The sequence below is a fragment of the Branchiostoma belcheri genome, unplaced genomic scaffold (assembly GCF_001625305.1).
Source record: "Branchiostoma belcheri isolate BF01 breed outbred unplaced genomic scaffold, Haploidv18h27 scaffold214, whole genome shotgun sequence".
Classification (NCBI taxonomy): domain Eukaryota; kingdom Metazoa; phylum Chordata; class Leptocardii; order Amphioxiformes; family Branchiostomatidae; genus Branchiostoma; species Branchiostoma belcheri.
In genome coordinates this window covers 7174-25756 of record NW_017803647.1, presented here as the reverse complement: position 1 = coordinate 25756, position 18583 = coordinate 7174, and the positions used below count along the sequence as shown (strand labels likewise).

Here is an 18583-nt window from a genome sequence, read left to right as displayed (position 1 = left end):
GAAAAAAACAAGATGCCTAGATTTGAAATTCCAGGGGCGACAAATGTTAGGACACAAACTAAATAAGAGAACACAGTGTAACAACCAACAAGTCTTTTATTCATCATGAAACCAGCAATAAATCAGTGGAACAGCAGTTGTCGTCCGGCGTCCTGTCCTATTTCTTTTCCTTATTAATAATCGTATTCCATCAAAATTAGAGTGGCCTAAAGACATACACAGTCATGTACTGCTCACTGACATATACAACTTTCCTTTTCTTGATGTTTTGTGCAGGTACATGTATCGTGCCTTTGCCTCATTTCAAGTTTGCTTCTAATATAATAACTTGATCTTCCAACATTATTCAGATCAAAGGCTTGCCGCAAACTGAGTACACTGACCCAATTTTTACAAGAGTGATAGTTCATAAGCACAGTTATTACTGTACCTTGATCTTTTCCTTTGAAAATGTAGTTGAAAAGTCATTTTCATCTCTTTAGGGTAAGGTGGTTCATATATGGTTAAAGCATAATAAAACTTAATATCATGATCAGTAAAATACTGTATATAGCAAATCAGCTTGAAAAAAAAATAGGTTATGACCAAAGGTGGTAGCAAAAGTAGAATCAAAATTTGTATATTATTCATTATCCAACTTGCAAACTTTTAGTTTTGTTTGTCTGTTAAACATTTGCCAATGGCTAGAAGTTGCACTGCTAGATTATTATGAACATTATGCATTCATTTTCATGTTGATTTTTGTCATCGGTATGGAGACTTACCATAGTCAAACTTCCCTACAGTGGTTGGGGGCTCTGGTAATCTCTCAGGCACTGAAAAACACAACCAACCAAACATCTGGATGTACAATGACATGTAGAAAACAAACTTAAGGCTTGCATTTTCCATTTAGATTCTGATCTTGACCTAAAAAAAGGCACTCAACCCACTTTCTACAATTGAAACTAAAAGAAATGCAACATCTAATAACTCCTTCATGATAAAAATTGTCATTTATCATTACTAAATAAATCATAGGTACAATAGTGGAGAGGGTGTCTAAATGTGATCAAGGAGATTTAAGTGGAAATACTAGTAACCTCCTTGATGTGATGTTGGCACTATCATGTACCAGATATGAAAGTTTCGTTTGGGTCTCGCAAATAGAAATTTGCAGTTTATACTGACAGCTAAGCTGTACATGTGTAAATGCGGGCTTGTCTAGTATACATTATGTGTATCAACCTTCAGCCTGCTAACTTAGGTTAGTAACCAGTATTTGACACTAAATTTGAATTGGTTAGTAGTAGGGAGAAGGTTAATAAGTACTTACCAACACCAGGTGGTGTGTGGCTCTTCAATATCTCCCTGATTTTGAAATACTTTGGAGTCAAGTCACCAGTCTCTGAGATTGGTGCATCATAATCTGCAAATACATTTTAGTAATTAGTTAAAGAATTGTTACCAAAAGTTTGCATGTTCACGGCACTATATGTTTGCGGTGGCAGCAGGTGCAGCAAAAAGAAAGTCAGCAAATCATTTGTTCATGGTAATGGTCCAAAATATAAATTTAAAGTACTGCAAAAAAATCACAACTAACTGGTACCGGTGTTTGAATTTTCAATTTCAGAAGAGCAGACAATGCAAAGCATTTCCCCTTGACCTCTTGAAAAACGGCTTAGGCCGAAGAGTTGTACTGATACCAACATGTACTGTACATTTCAAGGTTAAATAAAGGTTGAAAAAAAAAAAAAATTATTCTTGGGTGCAATACCGTACTAAGGGTAGCACCTTTTGACACTACTGGATGTTAATACAATGTTAATAATATAAGAGCAATTATTTATTATTATAACTCCCAAAATCAAAAAGATGGTACATGTAACATTTGGGCAAGTGGTAACTTTGTACATTTTCTCTACCCTTTATAAGACAGTACTTAAATACTTTACACTACCAGATTTGAAGATGACTTTTGTTTGACGTGAATTAAAATTCACTATTGAAGAAATATTCATTGACAAGTACAATTGAGGAATGACATAGATGTCCTGTAAACAAAAAAGGATAAAAAGGATAAATTTATGTTTTTACCATAACTAGTGACAGTAGGGAGGGTCCTGCCCCCAGTCTTGTACTGTGTGTTGGCACCATTCATAAAACCAAAGTTTGTGCCCCCATGGAACATGTAGAAATTTACAGAGGCTCCGGCGTCCAGGATTTCTATCAAGTTTCTTTCAAACTCTGCAAGGCAAGACAATCAGAGGCATAAGTCTTAGAGTTTCTCATTGCGTACAAACACACCACACTACAAATGTAGCAGAACTAGTCTGAACTACACAGAACACATTTAGAAAGAAATCATTGTCTTACAGTACAATTTGAATGAGAGTGTAGATTGTGTTATTGAAACTTCTTGTAAGAATTTGATAACATGCATGTCTATAGATTGAGATGTTGTATCTTTTTCATATGGATGCAAACCTTGAAGATGAAAAGGACACACAAAAGAAAAACTAGAAATGTAACATTTTTACAAGGTGACAGGTAACAACAAACTATATTGTACTGCTCTGCCTATTTTGACTGAAACTAAGGAGGTTAAAAATGCCCATAGTATGTAGTAAGTGACCATTCTCTCCAGCTCACCCTACCAGCTTGCTACATAATTTATTCAAATATCATATATGGTGAGCAGTTTTCTGTCCTGCCACTTTGCTAAATTAATGCTCATTTGCTAAATCAAGCACCACTTAATAGTGACAACCATCTGGTCCAGGACATTGACCTGATTTGTTCGGAAGAAGAGGAGGAAACAGAGCAAAAACAACATTTTTTTTGTGTGAACATGATAAATATATATTATGATAACTTACTTTCCAGCCTGTAGATGTGGTGGTCCTCTCTCCAGTGGTCAAACCAGCCGGTCCAGTATTCCATCACCATCATGGGACGGTCAGGCTGGGTGTTCAAGATAGAAAACAGAAGACATGTCACCCATGATACATGTATATACAAAATTCCCATCAAAAAGAACATGAGTGGAAATTAGCCAAAGATGTAGAAATGAATACCAGTAAATGACCATATCATAAGTCCATCCTGATGAGTATTTCAGTCCTATTAGTAATGCATTATTTGAACGAAAATGATCAAGTTGTTCTCAAAACTACCAGGACATGGTTGCTGAAGAATGCAGGTGTGGTAAGATCAGAAACAAGAACATTTAATATCAAGTATCTATCAGCAGTAATTGGAAAAAGGAATGTTGTAAAATGGTTTGTAAAACTAATAATATTTTCAGCAAAACTACTGGCCAGAAGTTTAACTGTAAATGGAAGAAATTATAACACTTAGTGTATGATCATCACATGATGATGATGATGATGAGTGTAAATTACCCACCTGCATTTCTTTTAAATTTTGTAACCTGTGCGTGGCATTGTCCTGGAAGTTGATAGTTTTCAACACTGAAAAAAAATAACAAATCCATGTCAGACTACTGCAAGCTGTAACAACAGTTGGCAGAACCTACTGCACCTATGCAAAACCATACTTTCTGTTGGATGTTTGGTCAACATGGCATTATCATAATGATTTTGTCTGTTGCATATCTTTTCCGACACATTTGAAACTACAGATGGGATGTCATCCTTAGATATGCAAACATAATCATGTCAAATGATACGTTCATTAAAAGTTCTGACAACATGCTTATAACAATGCATCATCAATGCAACTTGTTGTCATATGTGCACATTTTATATCTAGTATGAATTTTTTTAATTAAAAAAAAGCTGATGATAACGTAGGATTTTCACATCCACCATGATGTTGGATTACAGCGAATGTCTACTAACACATGCCAACATGCTACTACTTAATCAGTTTACCTGCCAACACCTGGTCACCAAGATTCATATTATGATAATTATCATGATGTCAAGGAAAAGTCTCTATTATGATGAAGACCACTGTACCTCCTGGTACTCCTCCTTTGAACAGGCCACCTAAGTTATCTGATGTGAAGAGAAGCTCAACGATTCCCCTGGACTCCAGAATCTACATGAGAAACAATTATAAGAATATAAAGTGAAAACTAAACATGACTGCACGCTAGTTAGCTCAACATGCTGCGAATTGAACTTCCAACCTCTTGGTCCAGAGGCAGGGTCACTAACCACTGGACACTGCAGGCTACTGATTAAAATCCTGTGGTACAACATGTATCATGTCGAAATGAAACATATCTATTCAGCATTATTATTATATGATAATAATTACTGAACTATGGCATGTAAATACACCAGGTCCTGTAAATAGATATGTATTGAAAGCTGACAGCAATATTCAGGTAAGATAACCATATTTTCAATAAAAAGAAGAGATATACAATGCACATGAATAGCTTCTTTTATCCTCACCTTTTCCAGCCTTTCCATATAAGCTGTGTCGTTGCCATACGAGCCATACTCATTCTCTATCTGCACAGCTATGATAGGCCCTCCATTGGTGTACTGTGGAGTAGAAAATGATTTTATCAGAGTGTTAGCAAACTACAAAAAATTGTTTAAGACTCAAGAAATAAAATTTATTGATTTATTTAATCTATAGATTATTTCACTTAATCTTAACCCTGCTGTCTCAGACCCCATACAACGGTGGTGCCAAATGGCCACTGTAGCACTGGCTGGGGGTTAAAATTGCATAAAGCACTGTGAGGCAATTTTGTTGGGTGAAGTACCAAACTTTTGTTCATAATCATTATGTTCCATCAACATGCTAATAATCACACCACTGAAATCTTTAAACTGAATGTGCAAATCATGGTGGTTTCAAGGTCACCTTGGTCAATAATACAAGTTACATCAGATCAGTATTTGATTACATTTTCATTGGTTAGACATAGCTAGGCAGCCATCTTGAATTAACAGTTCTCAATACTAATCACTACCCATCTATCATTACGTGTAGCATACTGTAAGATGAATTTATTTTCGAGTTACATTTTGCGGTAGGAGGAAAAACAAGGTTTTTGCAGCATTTAAAGAGTGCAGTTGAAATAATTCTGTTCGAAGAATTATAAAAGACAAATTATGATTTTAGATTTAGAATAGAGGCTCCCCCTAAAAATGTGAAATATAAAACCACACTGGAAACATTTCTCGATTTATGGTATATGTGGTACTCATTACACCTACATGTACCATCCAGGATGTCCCCTGGTGTCCACTACTGAGTCTGTGTGTTTATATATCCTGCATTATGATATGTGTATGGGTGGTTGTTGACAAGGATGTGTTATAATACCTGACGTGGCACCACCTCAGCCAGTAGTCTCCCAAACCACACCTCCACAGGATCCATAAACAGTGGACGGGTAGTCCTCACATGTTCCTTTGCAGTTGCCAACCACCTAAAAATAGTAAATAGAACACATGTCAAAACACTATCCAGTCTGTCTATCTTTAAAAAGGCCATCTGTTACAAAATTGTTTGTAACAACTACTGTACTAGTATAGATGTAATGTTACCTTCTGTGTGCTTTCATTTCGTGTCACGAAAAGAACACAGAAGCATTGCGTCAGGCCTACATTACATGTAAATGTGTGTTTTGTTAGATTATTGAATGTGATATTATAGATGAAGCAGATAAATCAAAGCTATAATGATAACAATATCAATCAATTATTTATGCCTTAAGTCAGTTTTTGGTTGCTGTATAAAATTTTCAATATATATTTCCCTTCCTGTTGGAATACAGCCGAGAATGAAGAATTGGAAAATACTTGAATGTTCTTTCTTTCCCATGTATTATTAGACAATTTACCCTGGCAGTCCTCCAAACTCCCACTCTGCACAGATGTAGGGACCTGGTCTGAGGATCACCCACAAGCCAACCTCGTGAGCTATGTCTAGATACCTCCTGTGGAAAAAAAGAGAGAACTTTTTGTACAATGTCATGCATGTGTACCTGTAGTCCAATGGTTAAGCAACCCTGCCCCTGGACCAAGAGGTAGGGAGTTCGAATCCCGGCTGCTGTCGCTCATCCAACATGCACACTACCAGAAAGGGTCGCATGCCCTTAGGACGGGATGTTAAGTTGTGGTCCACTGTTCATTGTGCTTGTATAAAAGAGCTAGGAAATTTTCCCAGTACAATGAACCTGTAAATGTGTATATGGTGTCTGTCTTGACCAGTGGAAGACTGGTTCATAATCACTTTCTTTCACGTGCAGACACAATTATTAATATCACGAATGGCATCATTTTGTTTTACGAAAAGCTTTTTAATATTTGATGTTTCTCTCAAAAATATTTTGTTGAGAAATTTCCATAGCAGCAAAACTTCAAAAGTTGTTTGTCCAACTGATATAATCTAGGACTTTTCAAAGTATGTGTACACATCCTGTTGTTGTCATCAGCATCACTTCTGTCTATTGTTCAGTGTTGTGGTATGTAAAATATAACCGTCTCTTCAAAATGAATTTGGAAAGGAAAGCAAAAAGGAATAGGAAGATTTTGTTGCACTTTGGCAATGTAAAGACTCGTTTCATAATTATAGTAATCTAACAATGATGTATACTTACCCAAGATCTAATATTCCTTTAAAGTTATATGTATACTTCTTGGGTTCATGAAGATTCCAAGGCACATATCTGGATGGGTGGAAGGAAGATGGCAATAGATTACCCAGTATTTCATCCTCAAGCAATGTATTCAGGTTTGAATGATATTGAACAATAATCATGACAATAATATTGTTATACAACCTCCTGTTCAAACAGAATATCACTGGTTACATATAAGTGGAATGTGCACATTAGGATATCTTTAAAACCCGAAAGGTATTGTGTAATTAGCAATAAGGATATTATTTGCATAATCAATTAGAAACCTTAATGATACATAAGTCATAACGATCAACATCATTTGACAAATGTCAAAGGTGTGAAGTTGTGGAATTCTCTAATGAAAACTGTGAAAAATCCAGGTACAGTACGTTCTGCCGATGTGCTCCTATTATTGATAATGTCCTAAAGACTTACGTCTCAAGTGTGTTCAGCCCAGCTGCCTTCATCTTCAACATCCTGTCTCTCCAGTACTCGGGCACGACTCGGAAGTAGTGCATGGCTCCGGACAGAAGTCGGACCGGTTTCCCATCCAGGGTGAAGTTAGCACCGTCAGCCCGCAACCCCATCATACGCTTCTTCGCCACTCCCCTTTCGTGAATGTCAACGTCGGCGACGTGAAGTTGTTGTCCTAAATTTTTTTCCATGTCCAGGAAGACGGTTTTGGCTACGGGGGATTTGTCTGGCTGACTGGAGATGTACCAGGACACGATCACGATAACCACGACTGCCAGGATAGAGATTCTCTTCAGGTGCACAAGGCGGAATCGAATCGGTCCCATGCTTTGTGGTTGCTCCATGCAATTACTTTGCTGTGAGAGGAAACAAAAGATTCAATATATTGAAATGCATGGAAAAGATAAAAGGAAACCCCTTCATTACTGAAATAAACAGAAGTGTACAGATTGAACTTTTGTCACATGATTTAAGAACAGAGTTTTTAAGTTCTATATCTGCATTTGCCACTCAAAAACAGGCTGTTAATTATTATCCAAAGTCAGAACTTACAACAACTGTACAACAAATGCTGACACAGAGTTCAACCAAATGAATGTACATTATACAATGTAAGAGGGTACATATAGCCTTGCCATAAGTGTTCCCACAACTTGAACAAAGCCCTGATGATATAAATATTAAGATTTTCTATTTTTGAGTAACTTGCATTATGCACGCTGATTTAAAACGCCTCAGGTACATCTAGGTTTCTAACCAAAAATGAGAATTTATAACATCATTGCAAAAGTTGCATGCAATTTTCTGTATCGAGCCGCAAATTATCAAATCACAGAATTTCACAAAACATTTGTTCATACAGACTGTGTTGTAAATATATAACAATACACATTGTAACGTTATATGTAAAGTTATATATATATATAATGATGATGATATATACACATATACACATATATACGATCAGGTCACCTGCTGCAGGTGCATGCAGCTGTGCACCTGCCTGGATCAGTCTTTGTCAAAAAGTCTCCTCGCAACAACAACGTAACCACCACCTCGTATCCACAAATCTCTTCCAACCTTCAGGGCATAGTTGTCAACGTCGACACTCCAGATCTCTGCAACGTAGCCTCTTAAACTTTCCTGCTTTGAGCTGACACGTCGTCTAGTTTTTATATAAAGATTTAAATCACATAAATCACTCGTACTGGTCGAACTACACACAGGTGAAATAGTTCTCTGACCTCGTATGACCTCTGACCTTTCACCTCAGCCTCGTACCCAGGGCTTTCTGCAAAGTGACCTGGACACGAGATAACCCCTTCCCATCATCCTCTCTTGTTTTGGCGGTGCGGAAAAAAGAAAAGAAGATCTCCCATCGAAATATGAACCTAGAATTACTCGGTATTTTAATATTTCAGCTTTCTGCATATCGCATTTTTTGCATTTGTTTGTGATTTGCTATGTGTATGATCTGGTTTTGTTCTCATCGCCTTTGTTGTATTCTTCCTTTTCAGAATCGTTCGGACAAAACTACCCAGAGGTAAGTTAGTGTTGCCCCCCTCCCCATTTCAATAGTACTAGTAACTTGTATACAGTTCTTATTGCGTTCGATGGGCTGTGTTGGCCTTCTTCTGTCTAAAACCGCTTTCAAGGTAGCAGAATACAGTATTTATCTACGACCCGCAATGTCTAGAATACAGACCTTTCCAGCAGTAAACTACTTAATTTGTACTTTCTGCAAAGAATTCCAGACGACTATCTGAGCCCATGCCACGGGTAAAATTCAGGATCAGAGCAACTGGAACCAAAACAAAACATGCTGTTTGTTAATTTCGCATGACCCGTAAGCCACCTTTAGGCATAACACACCAGTTCTGTACATGTTGCAAGTACAGGCTGCGTAAGGGTTGAACCACTCTCACCGGGAAGGTCCCCTACTCTTTTCAATAAGTGTGGTGGTTTCTTTAATGTGCATGGGGTGTGGCTCTCCTCAAACACGGGACCTCCATTTAAAAAGGACACAAGATCAGTGACATGGCAGGATTCGAGCCGAACACGCTTCCGTATACGCCACACGATTCCACCTTTCCTCCTCAATCAGCCCCAGAAAGTTGATTAAGCCAAATATAGGCACATTTACTTGAATGTTGTCGTTGAACTCAGACAAATCACTATTTGCCATTATGCAATATGATGTAATGAATATCTGTGTCATTTTCTCAGGAGGCAGATGGAACCCTGGACAGCATCAGCCTGGCCATCACCTGTGCCTTTAACAGACGAGGCACGCTGCTGGCCGTGGGGTGTAATGACGGGAGGATTGTCATCTGGGACTTTCTCACCAGAGGCATCGCCAAAATTGTCAACGCTCACGTGCATCCAGTCTGCTCTGTCAGGTGAAGAGTCATTTTGGCCTTGTCATCCTCAACTGAAGCAAAACATGATGCTTTTTCTGATAGTTCATAGGGCAATGCGGTTTCTGTTCCAAACAAATAAAGTCAATGACCTGGACCAGACGGCTGTTACCATGGTAACTGGTGCTGTAACAGACACCCTGTGGTGTTGGATTACATTATGTAGCAAGTGGTAGGACAGAGTTGGGGGCTCAGGTCACCATATACTAGTATATGTATATAGAGCAGAGAGTAGTTTGTTGGGCAAGACCATGTGAAGGTAACATTATGCATTTACTAAATGCAAATGTTGCCTCTCTACTATAAATTCTAGTTAAAGTCTTATTCATAATATATATTACACCCACCCCCAGCTGGAGCAGAGATGGGTACAAGTTACTGAGTGCCTCCACAGACAACAATGTGACCATCTGGGACGTCCTGACTAGTGACTGTGAACAGAGGTACCGCTTCCCATCACCTGTTCTCAAGGTGCAGTTCCATCCACGAGACAAGTAAGTCCTCCAAATCATTGTTCTTTCCCACGGGTAGCTTGTTGGTAATTTACTGTAAATTACTTTGTGTTTGTGCAAGCAAAAGGTCACAGTCTGAGAAAAATGGACATGTTTGCAGAATTATACATTTGCTGTGGCAGCAAAAAGAAAGTTGGCACATTATTTGTTCATGGTAATGATAAGTTCGTGGTACAGAAGTGCCATAAAAACCTCAAATATAAAAGTGCCGCAAAAAAATTGTGATTTACAGCATCTCTTACAAAATTTGGATCCATGGATATTTCGCACTCAAAATATTAGGTTGTGCTGTGTGACTACATTTTGTTTGATGCAACCTGTTTGAAAGTCTGCCTAGATTTTGTCATAAGGATGCCCCTTCTACCATTGAACTTTGAATTTGTTGCCATAAGAGATACAAGGTCCTGTTGCCAACAATTTCAAATACAAAAATCTTAGGTGTGATGTCCGACAGTCCTGTGATTCCATCTCTGCTGTGACAAGTTGTCCTGTTCTGCATGACTAACGTATATGATGTTTCTATTCCATGTTACAGCTCTAGATTCCTGGTGTGCCCCATGAAACATGCTCCTGTGCTGGTCTGTAGAGACGGTGGACACTCAGTGGTTCCTGTAGACGATGATGTAAGATCTTCTACAGCTATTCATACATTATTTTGTTAGTATTAGTGTTAGCATCAGTAATAATTGTAATCGTGTATCTGTAAAATCTTATTCTGTTGTGACCTGTACGGTACCTAACCCATTCATGATTGGGTACGTTGATGAAGGTTAGATAACCCATTGGGTATGTACAAGCTACATGCATGTACAATAAAGGTCTTCATTCTTTCATTCATTTTCAATGCCCCTTTATAATCTTTCGTTTTTAGTGCAAACAAATACAGGGTATATAATGCATACATGTATGTGTCAACACTTAACAATGTGTGCATCACGTTTTTTTATTACAGTCTGACCTGAATATAGTTGCATCCTTTGACAGAAGAGGAGAGCATATTTATACGGGGAATGCCAAAGGGAAGGTGGGTTTGATTTTAAGAAGGTTTCATCTCTTGGCGATTTGTGATAAAAAGATAATGCAGAACAAAAGCATATCTGTAAATATATATGTATTGTAAGTTTTTTGTAACATATGCCCAAATAAATGTAATCAATAATTATTGGTTCTCGGATTCACCCACTTTTGATTTTCAAAAAAAAATTCAGGTCCTGAATCAACTCTTTAAGGCTCATATTTAGGCCCCAACAGTTGAAGAAAGTATTTTTCTTCCTAGTTATTACATTTTTTCCATCTATCAATGCAGTTTGTTGATCAAAAGTTTTAATTTCATTGTTTGAATGACAAACCAGCCTGGTATGTTGACTTCGTAGCATTTGAGGATATTGGATGCCTAGGCCTGTTTTTTTGTTTGTTTGTTTGTTTGTTTTGTCCTTCTTATTTTTCTAAAAAAATCTGAAAACCGACAAATTAGAATAACTAACTGAACTACTGCACAATATCTTGACAGTCTTTTCTTTGGAAGTCATCCAGGCCCTGTCTTTGTTTTAAAAGGTTACTGTATTAAAGACAAAGGAGTTGGAGCTGGTGGCATCCTTCAGAGTGACAACTGGAACCAGCAACACCACCGCCATCAAGTCTATAGAGTTTGCCAGGAGGGGCAAGTAAGTTGTTTCCGTGCAACCACAAAGCCAATCACTTTTCTTATAACATTTTCTGGGAAGTTGCAAAGCCAATCACTTTTATTGTAACATTTTCTGTGAACTCACAAAGCCAATCAATTTTCTTGTAACAGTTTCTGGGAAGTTACAAAGCCAATCACATTTCTTGTAACAAACAATAAGGAGGTTATTACTTTCTGCAAGAAGATTATGTCTTTGAACACCTTAAGAAGTCGTGGATGAATCGTAATTTGGTTCATTTGGTCCATGGGTAGGTCATCTTGATCAGGCCTCAAAATGATAAGATTTTGGGCCCCCTAGCACCTTGGTGTCACACTGCAGGGTAATTTCCAGTTTGAGTAACTCATGTTCTGCTCCTTCTGGACATGCTATGGTCAAGACCTATCATGGAAGTTCATCTGTGTTGGTAGTAATCATCATAGTATGATACTGAACATTATTCCAACACAAGCCAAAGGGTACACATGGTTCAAATTTTCAACGACCACTGTCACCTTCATCAGGATAAGAATTGACAAGTCACTTGTGTCTGAATAAATTTCAGCTTTGTACCATGCATAATCAAGAACTCTTTACAAGGTAGCGTGCCTTTACCTTTAACTTCAGAGTATACAGTGCAATTTTGCGGAATACAGTGCAATCGTATTAGTATACAGTGCAATTTTGTATACTAACGGTAATACCATTGTACTGTATTCCGCAAAATTGCACTGTATACTAGTAAAATTGCACTGTATTCCTTAAAATTGCACTGTATTCCATAAAATTGCACTGTATACTGGTGGCACCCCTGAACTTGCTTATTTTCTCCTTCACCTGGCCACAGCACATTCTTAGTGAACACAGCAGACCGTATCATCCGTGTGTACGAGGGGGGAGAGGTCCTGGCCTGTGGGAAAGACGGGGAGCCAGAACCCATTCAGAAACTACAGGATCTGGTCAACAGGTAGGGGGTTCTTAGAGTTAGGGGGGCTTTCCTTTTTTCGTCGGCAGAATGTATACTGCATCTGCGCAAAACCTGTGATGCATTGTGCCTAGTCTCATATAATGCTTTATATCATACCCGGGCCGCAATAATTTGATAACGGGTTCCCGGCCAGTCCGTACTTTACAGTTCCATAGAATGATTGGAACGTGTTTCACCCTAACCGCGTTCGCCGCTTTCAAAAATTTGAATACGGAAGTCGAACACTTGAACTGGTGTTTTTGCATTTTAGGGTTTAGGGACACCAAGTTTTTGCTCATTTTGCATTGAAAGGCGCGTTTTCTTAGATGGGTTTGACATAAATAAAATACAGTACAACACGGTATATTCCGCATCGCCCTCGGTCCCGGCCCTCCCGCGAGTCAGATCGCCCGACAGCCGGAGTTGCGTTTGGGCCGATACCTCAGGCGATACGGAATACCTCGTGTTGTATTCTATATGTTTTTGCGTATATAACTTATAAGGTTAACACTTCCGTTTGTAGTTTCTAAATGTTGGAATGGCGGAAAAGATATTAAAATATCCTTAAAAAAACACAATGATTTCGTGATCTATACCTTTAAGTAAATCGTTGCATGCCAGGCCCTGCTTTTTAGACAGGTAAACACAGCTCATTGCGTCTTGTTTTACAGAACGCCATGGAAGAAATGCTGTTTTTCAGGAGATGGGGAGTACATTGTAGCAGGTATGTCTTTAGTTTGACTGCATGAAACATATTATGTAAGCTGCAGATTTACTACAAGGCTCAAAATATCACCTGTATATATGCAGGTCAGGACAGGTAAGATTGGAGCTGTGCAGGTATATCTTCTACCTGCACACACCAGGCTTATATATATTACTAGGTGTATGTGGATTTTTATTTTCTGCATTGACTGCTACCATCTATGAAATGTAAACGTAAATAATGAAAAATGGTTTTTGAACAGTTTTACGGTGATCCATAATTGTTACCTGTACTAGTGCAAGTTTGCAAAAAAAAAAAAAATTCAAGCCCTGTAATTGTAGTATTGTATCAACTTATCTTAACAGATTAAATAAGACTGTGATGTGATAAACATTTTATTTCCAGGTTCTGCCCGACAGCATGCCCTGTACATCTGGGAGAAACAGGTGGGAAACCTGGTGAAGATCCTACATGGTACCAGGGGGGAGCTACTGCTGGATGTGGTGGTAAGAAAACTGTTTCTTATAAGGAAAGAAAACAAATACGTCTGTAAGAAAAGAACTCCTATTTTCAGCTACCGAATGCCTGGATTATAAGCATGATAGAAATGTAAAATTCACATGGTACAACAATGATAGAATTGACAAATCTTTTCAACACAACACAACAAAAAGTTAGCTACTGTTGGGAGCTTTCGATACGTACTCTGTCTCTTCTTCAACCCGATAAAAATCTCGTCTTGGAGTTCTCTTGTCACATGACTTGATGTGATTATCATTGATATAATTGTGAAATGGGGGGGGGGGGGTCTGGGAGCGACATAGCCAGAGTTTGAACTCATGACTTCTTGATCAGTACAAAGGGTCACTAACCACTGGACAGTATCAGTAGAAACTAAAAAAGTATTATTCTTTCTTCACAGTGGCACCCAGTCCGCCCTATCATTGCATCAGTGTCCAGTGGTGTTGTGTCAGTGTGGGCACAGAACCAAGTCGTAAGTACAACAGTCGTTATCAAGTATCTAAGTATGTAAGTAACTAATGCCAGCTCAGATAAGAACTTGAAACAACCATGCCTTCATGTACCAGAGCTATCAGTATCAACCAAGCCATGTAGTACAATAGGGGCATTATCACAGCTTTAAACACTGCTTACGATTAGATGTGCAGTTGGTCAGTATAATACAGCCAGCCACTGCAAAGCTGGTGTGTTTTGCTGAAGGACAGTTATACCAGTTATACAGATACAGAATTTTTCCCCTTCCCACTGTTCCCTGTAGGAGAACTGGAGTGCCTTTGCTCCAGACTTTAAGGAGCTGGATGAGAATGTGGAGTATGATGAGCATGAGAGTGAGTTTGACATCGAGGATGACGACAAGTCAGTAGAAGAGAAAGAAGGTGAGCATCAAAGCAATTGTCAAACTACTAAATTCTGAACTTTGACACAATTGTAGAACGTACTGCACCTGCACGAAATATTGAAGGTAATGTGTATGCTTGCACAGAACATATCATTAAGGGCATATTCATGTATTAAGGATGATATCCCGTCTGTAGTTTTCAAACTTCTGATGCCACATTGACCAAACATCCAACAGAAACAGTACATTCTGCTGACATGCTGCTCTAGAAAGAATTACAGTGGACCTAACATGTTTTGTTTGCATTGGTGTCAGCCAGTCGTTTGAGAGAGTTTGATGTCAGAACCAGACTGGTACATGTTGATTTTTTTTTTTTTGCAAATTAGAAAAAAAATGAAGGCTTAGTGCCAAAGGTATAAATGCCCAAGGTGCCCAAGGGAAAGTGCCCAACCTATAAATTAAGTTGTTGTGGCCGTACTGATGTCCATCCTTTTTTAGGTCCTGAGGAGGAAGATGAGGAGGTGGATGTGACGACCGTGGACGCCATCGCAGCCTTCTGCTCCTCAGATGAGGAGGACGACAACGACAACTCCCTCCTGTACCTCCCCATCACTCCTGAGGTGGATGATCCCGAGGAGGTCGGCTGGGGGCCTCCCCAGGAGGTAACACTCAAATTCTGCTTGTTTGTTCATTTGTTTCAAATAGCTGGTAAGGATTGCCCCTCTTTTCAATAATTCAGTGGTGATTTAGAAGACAGGACCTTCTTTTACATCCCCTTAGAGAGGACATCTCTAACTGAAGCTAGTTACTCACTTCCACCTGAGTGAAGTTAAGTGAGGAAGTAGATGTCTTTCCCTATAGGACACAACATTGAAGGCTGCTAAGGATTTAGATTCTAAGTCAACTCTAACCATAAGACCACCTTTCCCAATGTATTAAGTGTCTAGTACTAGAATCTGATCTACATTTGCCACATATAATATCCACCTGGTATATCTTAGAAACAGTATGCAAAGTAACTTTTTAAGGGCTTGTAAGATTCCTTTTAAGGCAAAGTATGCAGACTTTTTTTATATACCATATTGCAGCTGTACTATATCTTTGAAGGAGTGTGTATGTAACTTGAGACACGGACACTAGGGGGACATATGACCAGCAGTGGTCAAAAGTTGCTTTGCATTTGTCAAAGATAAGTGTCATTGAAGACAACAATGGTGCTACTAGAAACTGTCAAATTTCTGGTGCAGGTAATTTGCAATATATGCAGAAAAAGGAATTTAAGCCCTGCAACCACTGAAACCTAACCCTCTTCCCTGCCCACACAGCAACCTCCACAGGAAGAGGCAGTGGAGACCAAGAAACGTTCCCATTCCAGTCACCAGGACGGCGCGCCCTCCCCAAAGAAGAGGAAGGTGAAAACCTACGACATCCACCTCCAGGACGCACCCGCAGACGGTCAGTAGTCAGGGTGGGGGGCATGAACTACATGTACATTTAGCATGTCGGCAGAACATACTGCGCCTGCCGTAATGTATTGTGCATGGCACTTTGGCATAACGTTTTGTGTTTGTGTATTTAAGGATGATGTCAAATCTGTCATCTTCAAATGTTGTGTTGGAGAAGATATCTGCAGGTGGCAGAATTCTGATGCAACTTTCACCAAACAGGTTTTGCACAGGTGCAGTACATTCTGCCTACGTGCTGCATGAACTTAGCAGTACCAGCTAATATACAGATACAGATACGTAACAGAAGTCAAACTGTTTCAACCAGTTCAAGTTTCTCTATCACTATCAGACAATTTACATACTGTGACATTACATACTGACATTCAGTTGGCAAATTGTGTATGTTGCTATTGACTGCTGTATTGTATGTTGCTATTGACTGCTTATGGAAAGTTATCATCTGTTTGTATGTTTCTTTTGTCCTTCCAGAAATCCACCCACTGTTGTGTGCCAAAGGTTCAGAGGGCAAGGCGAAGAAGAAAGCCGGCAGGCCCAAAACTCACGGCAAAGTGGGCTCGGGCAAGTCCAAGGGCACGCGGGGGGCAGCAGCACTGGCAGACATCACATCAGGAAGGGTCAAGGACCTGCCGGACAGAACAGGCTCTGGGACAGACGGTGGGTGTCTGGTGATACGTGGAGTTCACACAGGTGGCTAAGGCCAGACACTGGATTCTATGAATCGGAATCATTGTTCGGAATGTTGTGAATGTTAGAATTTGCTTACTACTTTTTCTAACTAGTGCAATGGTCAAGTGAGTATGGACTTCAAAATTGGTATATACTGCTTTCTCTCAGTATGGGAGTTAAACACACACCACTACCAGCTAGTGCAGTGGAGTAGCCCCCTGCTGTAGTGATTGCACGACTGTGTGACCCAAGGGCTATACAACCGGAGATGGGTGCCACCCTTTCTGCCATTTAACTTCTTTTTAACTACTTTATCTGCAGGTAAATCTGATGTACTGACAACAGCTGACTCCATGGGCAGTCAGAGTGAGGGGGTTCTGGTGTCTGACACTGTAGCAGTGGAACAGTGAGAGGCAGTGTCAACAGTGGCTTAACAATTAACATCCACAACCAGCTTGTAAATGAGACAGACTGTGACCCTGTTCATATACCAGGCTTCACATATCCTGCTAGTTTTTTGCAGGGTTTTAGCCTGATATGTTTAGCCGAGTATGAATGCGAAATATCCTGCTTAATAAGGGTTTTACCTGAATCCAGCCACTGAATGTACCTCGATTGAATTTATCTGCAAATTTACCTTAAATCCTTACAAAACAGTATGTTTCGAATTCATACCTGGCCAAACATATTCAGCTAAAATCCGACAAAAGAATGTAGTGGAACATGTGTGAAGCCTGGTATGAACTGGGTCTTTGAGAAAGATGGAGATTTTCTGTACATGTCAACATCTGAACAAGCAAAGCTTGAGAACTAAAATTATCCATGAAGTACAGTGATATTCTCAATTAAAGTTTATTGTATGCACCCGATTATTACATGTAGTTCAACAAAAAACATTTCTGAGGAGTGCAGTCAATACACATGTATGTGATCACTTACTACTACTATGTATAATACATCAACATTTCCTTTGATTTCCGGATTCCGTGCACACCAATTGTAGATTTTTTCTTGTGATGTGGGAAAGTATATTTTTTAGTTTTGTTCAGCAACTCACTGTCTAGTTCTGTGGACTACTGTAGAAGTACTGTTACTTGTATATATTATGGCATCTTACTTATAATTATACTGTGTAGGGTTGAGAGTTCACAACTTCAGCAGGCCTAATGTAGAAAATGTTTCACCAAGACATCAGATATAGAAGCAAGAAAGAAAGCTTTACATATTCGATTACGTACTATTTGTGTTGTAAATAAAGTATTTTATGACCTTAACAATAAAGTCTGCTGTATTTGTCTATTGTTCCTTTGGCAATTCATGGCCTGTTTGGTGTAAAAGGACCACAGCAAGTTTGATATTTTATGGATGCATCAGCTGACCTACACCTATACATGATGACACCTATACTTTTTAAAAGTGCCCCCCGACGACCAAAAATATCATTGCAGATATGCTGATCATAGACAAATGTAATGTACTGTACTCAACGGTAACCTAAAATCACTCATTATTGACAAGATAATATTGCAAGAAAATCAGAATGCCAGAAACACCTACATCAGAGTAACCTTAGGTTATGGGAAGTGAAAGCCATGTGGGTCCTGTCCATATCCTCTTGGCAAGTCTGGCTGGCCACCTGTTGTTTGGTCGTGCTCCATGGCACAGAAGAGTCACCTAGTGAGCGCTGTGGGTTTCTGCATTACCTACGGCCATTCACACACACCCGATGCGAATCCATGCATCACACTGAATGAAC

General features: G+C 39.1%; 2 protein-coding genes across 2 annotated transcripts in view; one reads left to right on the top strand and one right to left on the bottom strand.

Annotated features, from left to right (window-relative positions):
* The window catches only part of LOC109469990 (beta-galactosidase-1-like protein 2), a 28548-nt gene extending 20217 nt beyond the window's left edge, over window positions 1-8331 (bottom strand). The window contains exons 1-12 of the mRNA XM_019768756.1: window positions 8042-8331; window positions 7031-7425; window positions 6572-6640; window positions 5813-5908; window positions 5293-5398; window positions 4407-4499; window positions 3963-4044; window positions 3388-3452; window positions 2859-2943; window positions 2077-2226; window positions 1316-1408; window positions 765-815 (exon numbers count right to left, since the gene is read on the bottom strand). Coding sequence (XP_019624315.1) covers window positions 765-815; window positions 1316-1408; window positions 2077-2226; window positions 2859-2943; window positions 3388-3452; window positions 3963-4044; window positions 4407-4499; window positions 5293-5398; window positions 5813-5908; window positions 6572-6640; window positions 7031-7425; window positions 8042-8056 — 1300 coding nt within the window. The 5' untranslated portion in view covers window positions 8057-8331. The remainder of the gene's footprint in view (window positions 1-764; window positions 816-1315; window positions 1409-2076; window positions 2227-2858; window positions 2944-3387; window positions 3453-3962; window positions 4045-4406; window positions 4500-5292; window positions 5399-5812; window positions 5909-6571; window positions 6641-7030; window positions 7426-8041) is intronic.
* A 47-nt stretch (window positions 8332-8378) lies between these two features.
* LOC109469989 (retinoblastoma-binding protein 5 homolog) lies at window positions 8379-18070 on the top strand. The gene is made up of 16 exons (XM_019768755.1): window positions 8379-8473; window positions 8587-8612; window positions 9296-9468; window positions 9840-9980; window positions 10534-10621; window positions 10951-11022; window positions 11553-11662; window positions 12507-12626; window positions 13298-13350; window positions 13738-13838; window positions 14255-14326; window positions 14612-14729; window positions 15191-15354; window positions 16018-16147; window positions 16630-16815; window positions 17149-18070. The coding sequence occupies exons 1-16, from the start codon at window positions 8455-8457 to the stop codon at window positions 17235-17237; spliced, it is 1662 nt and encodes a 553-aa protein (XP_019624314.1). The 5' UTR covers window positions 8379-8454; the 3' UTR covers window positions 17238-18070.
* Window positions 18071-18583: the final 513 nt, after the last annotated feature.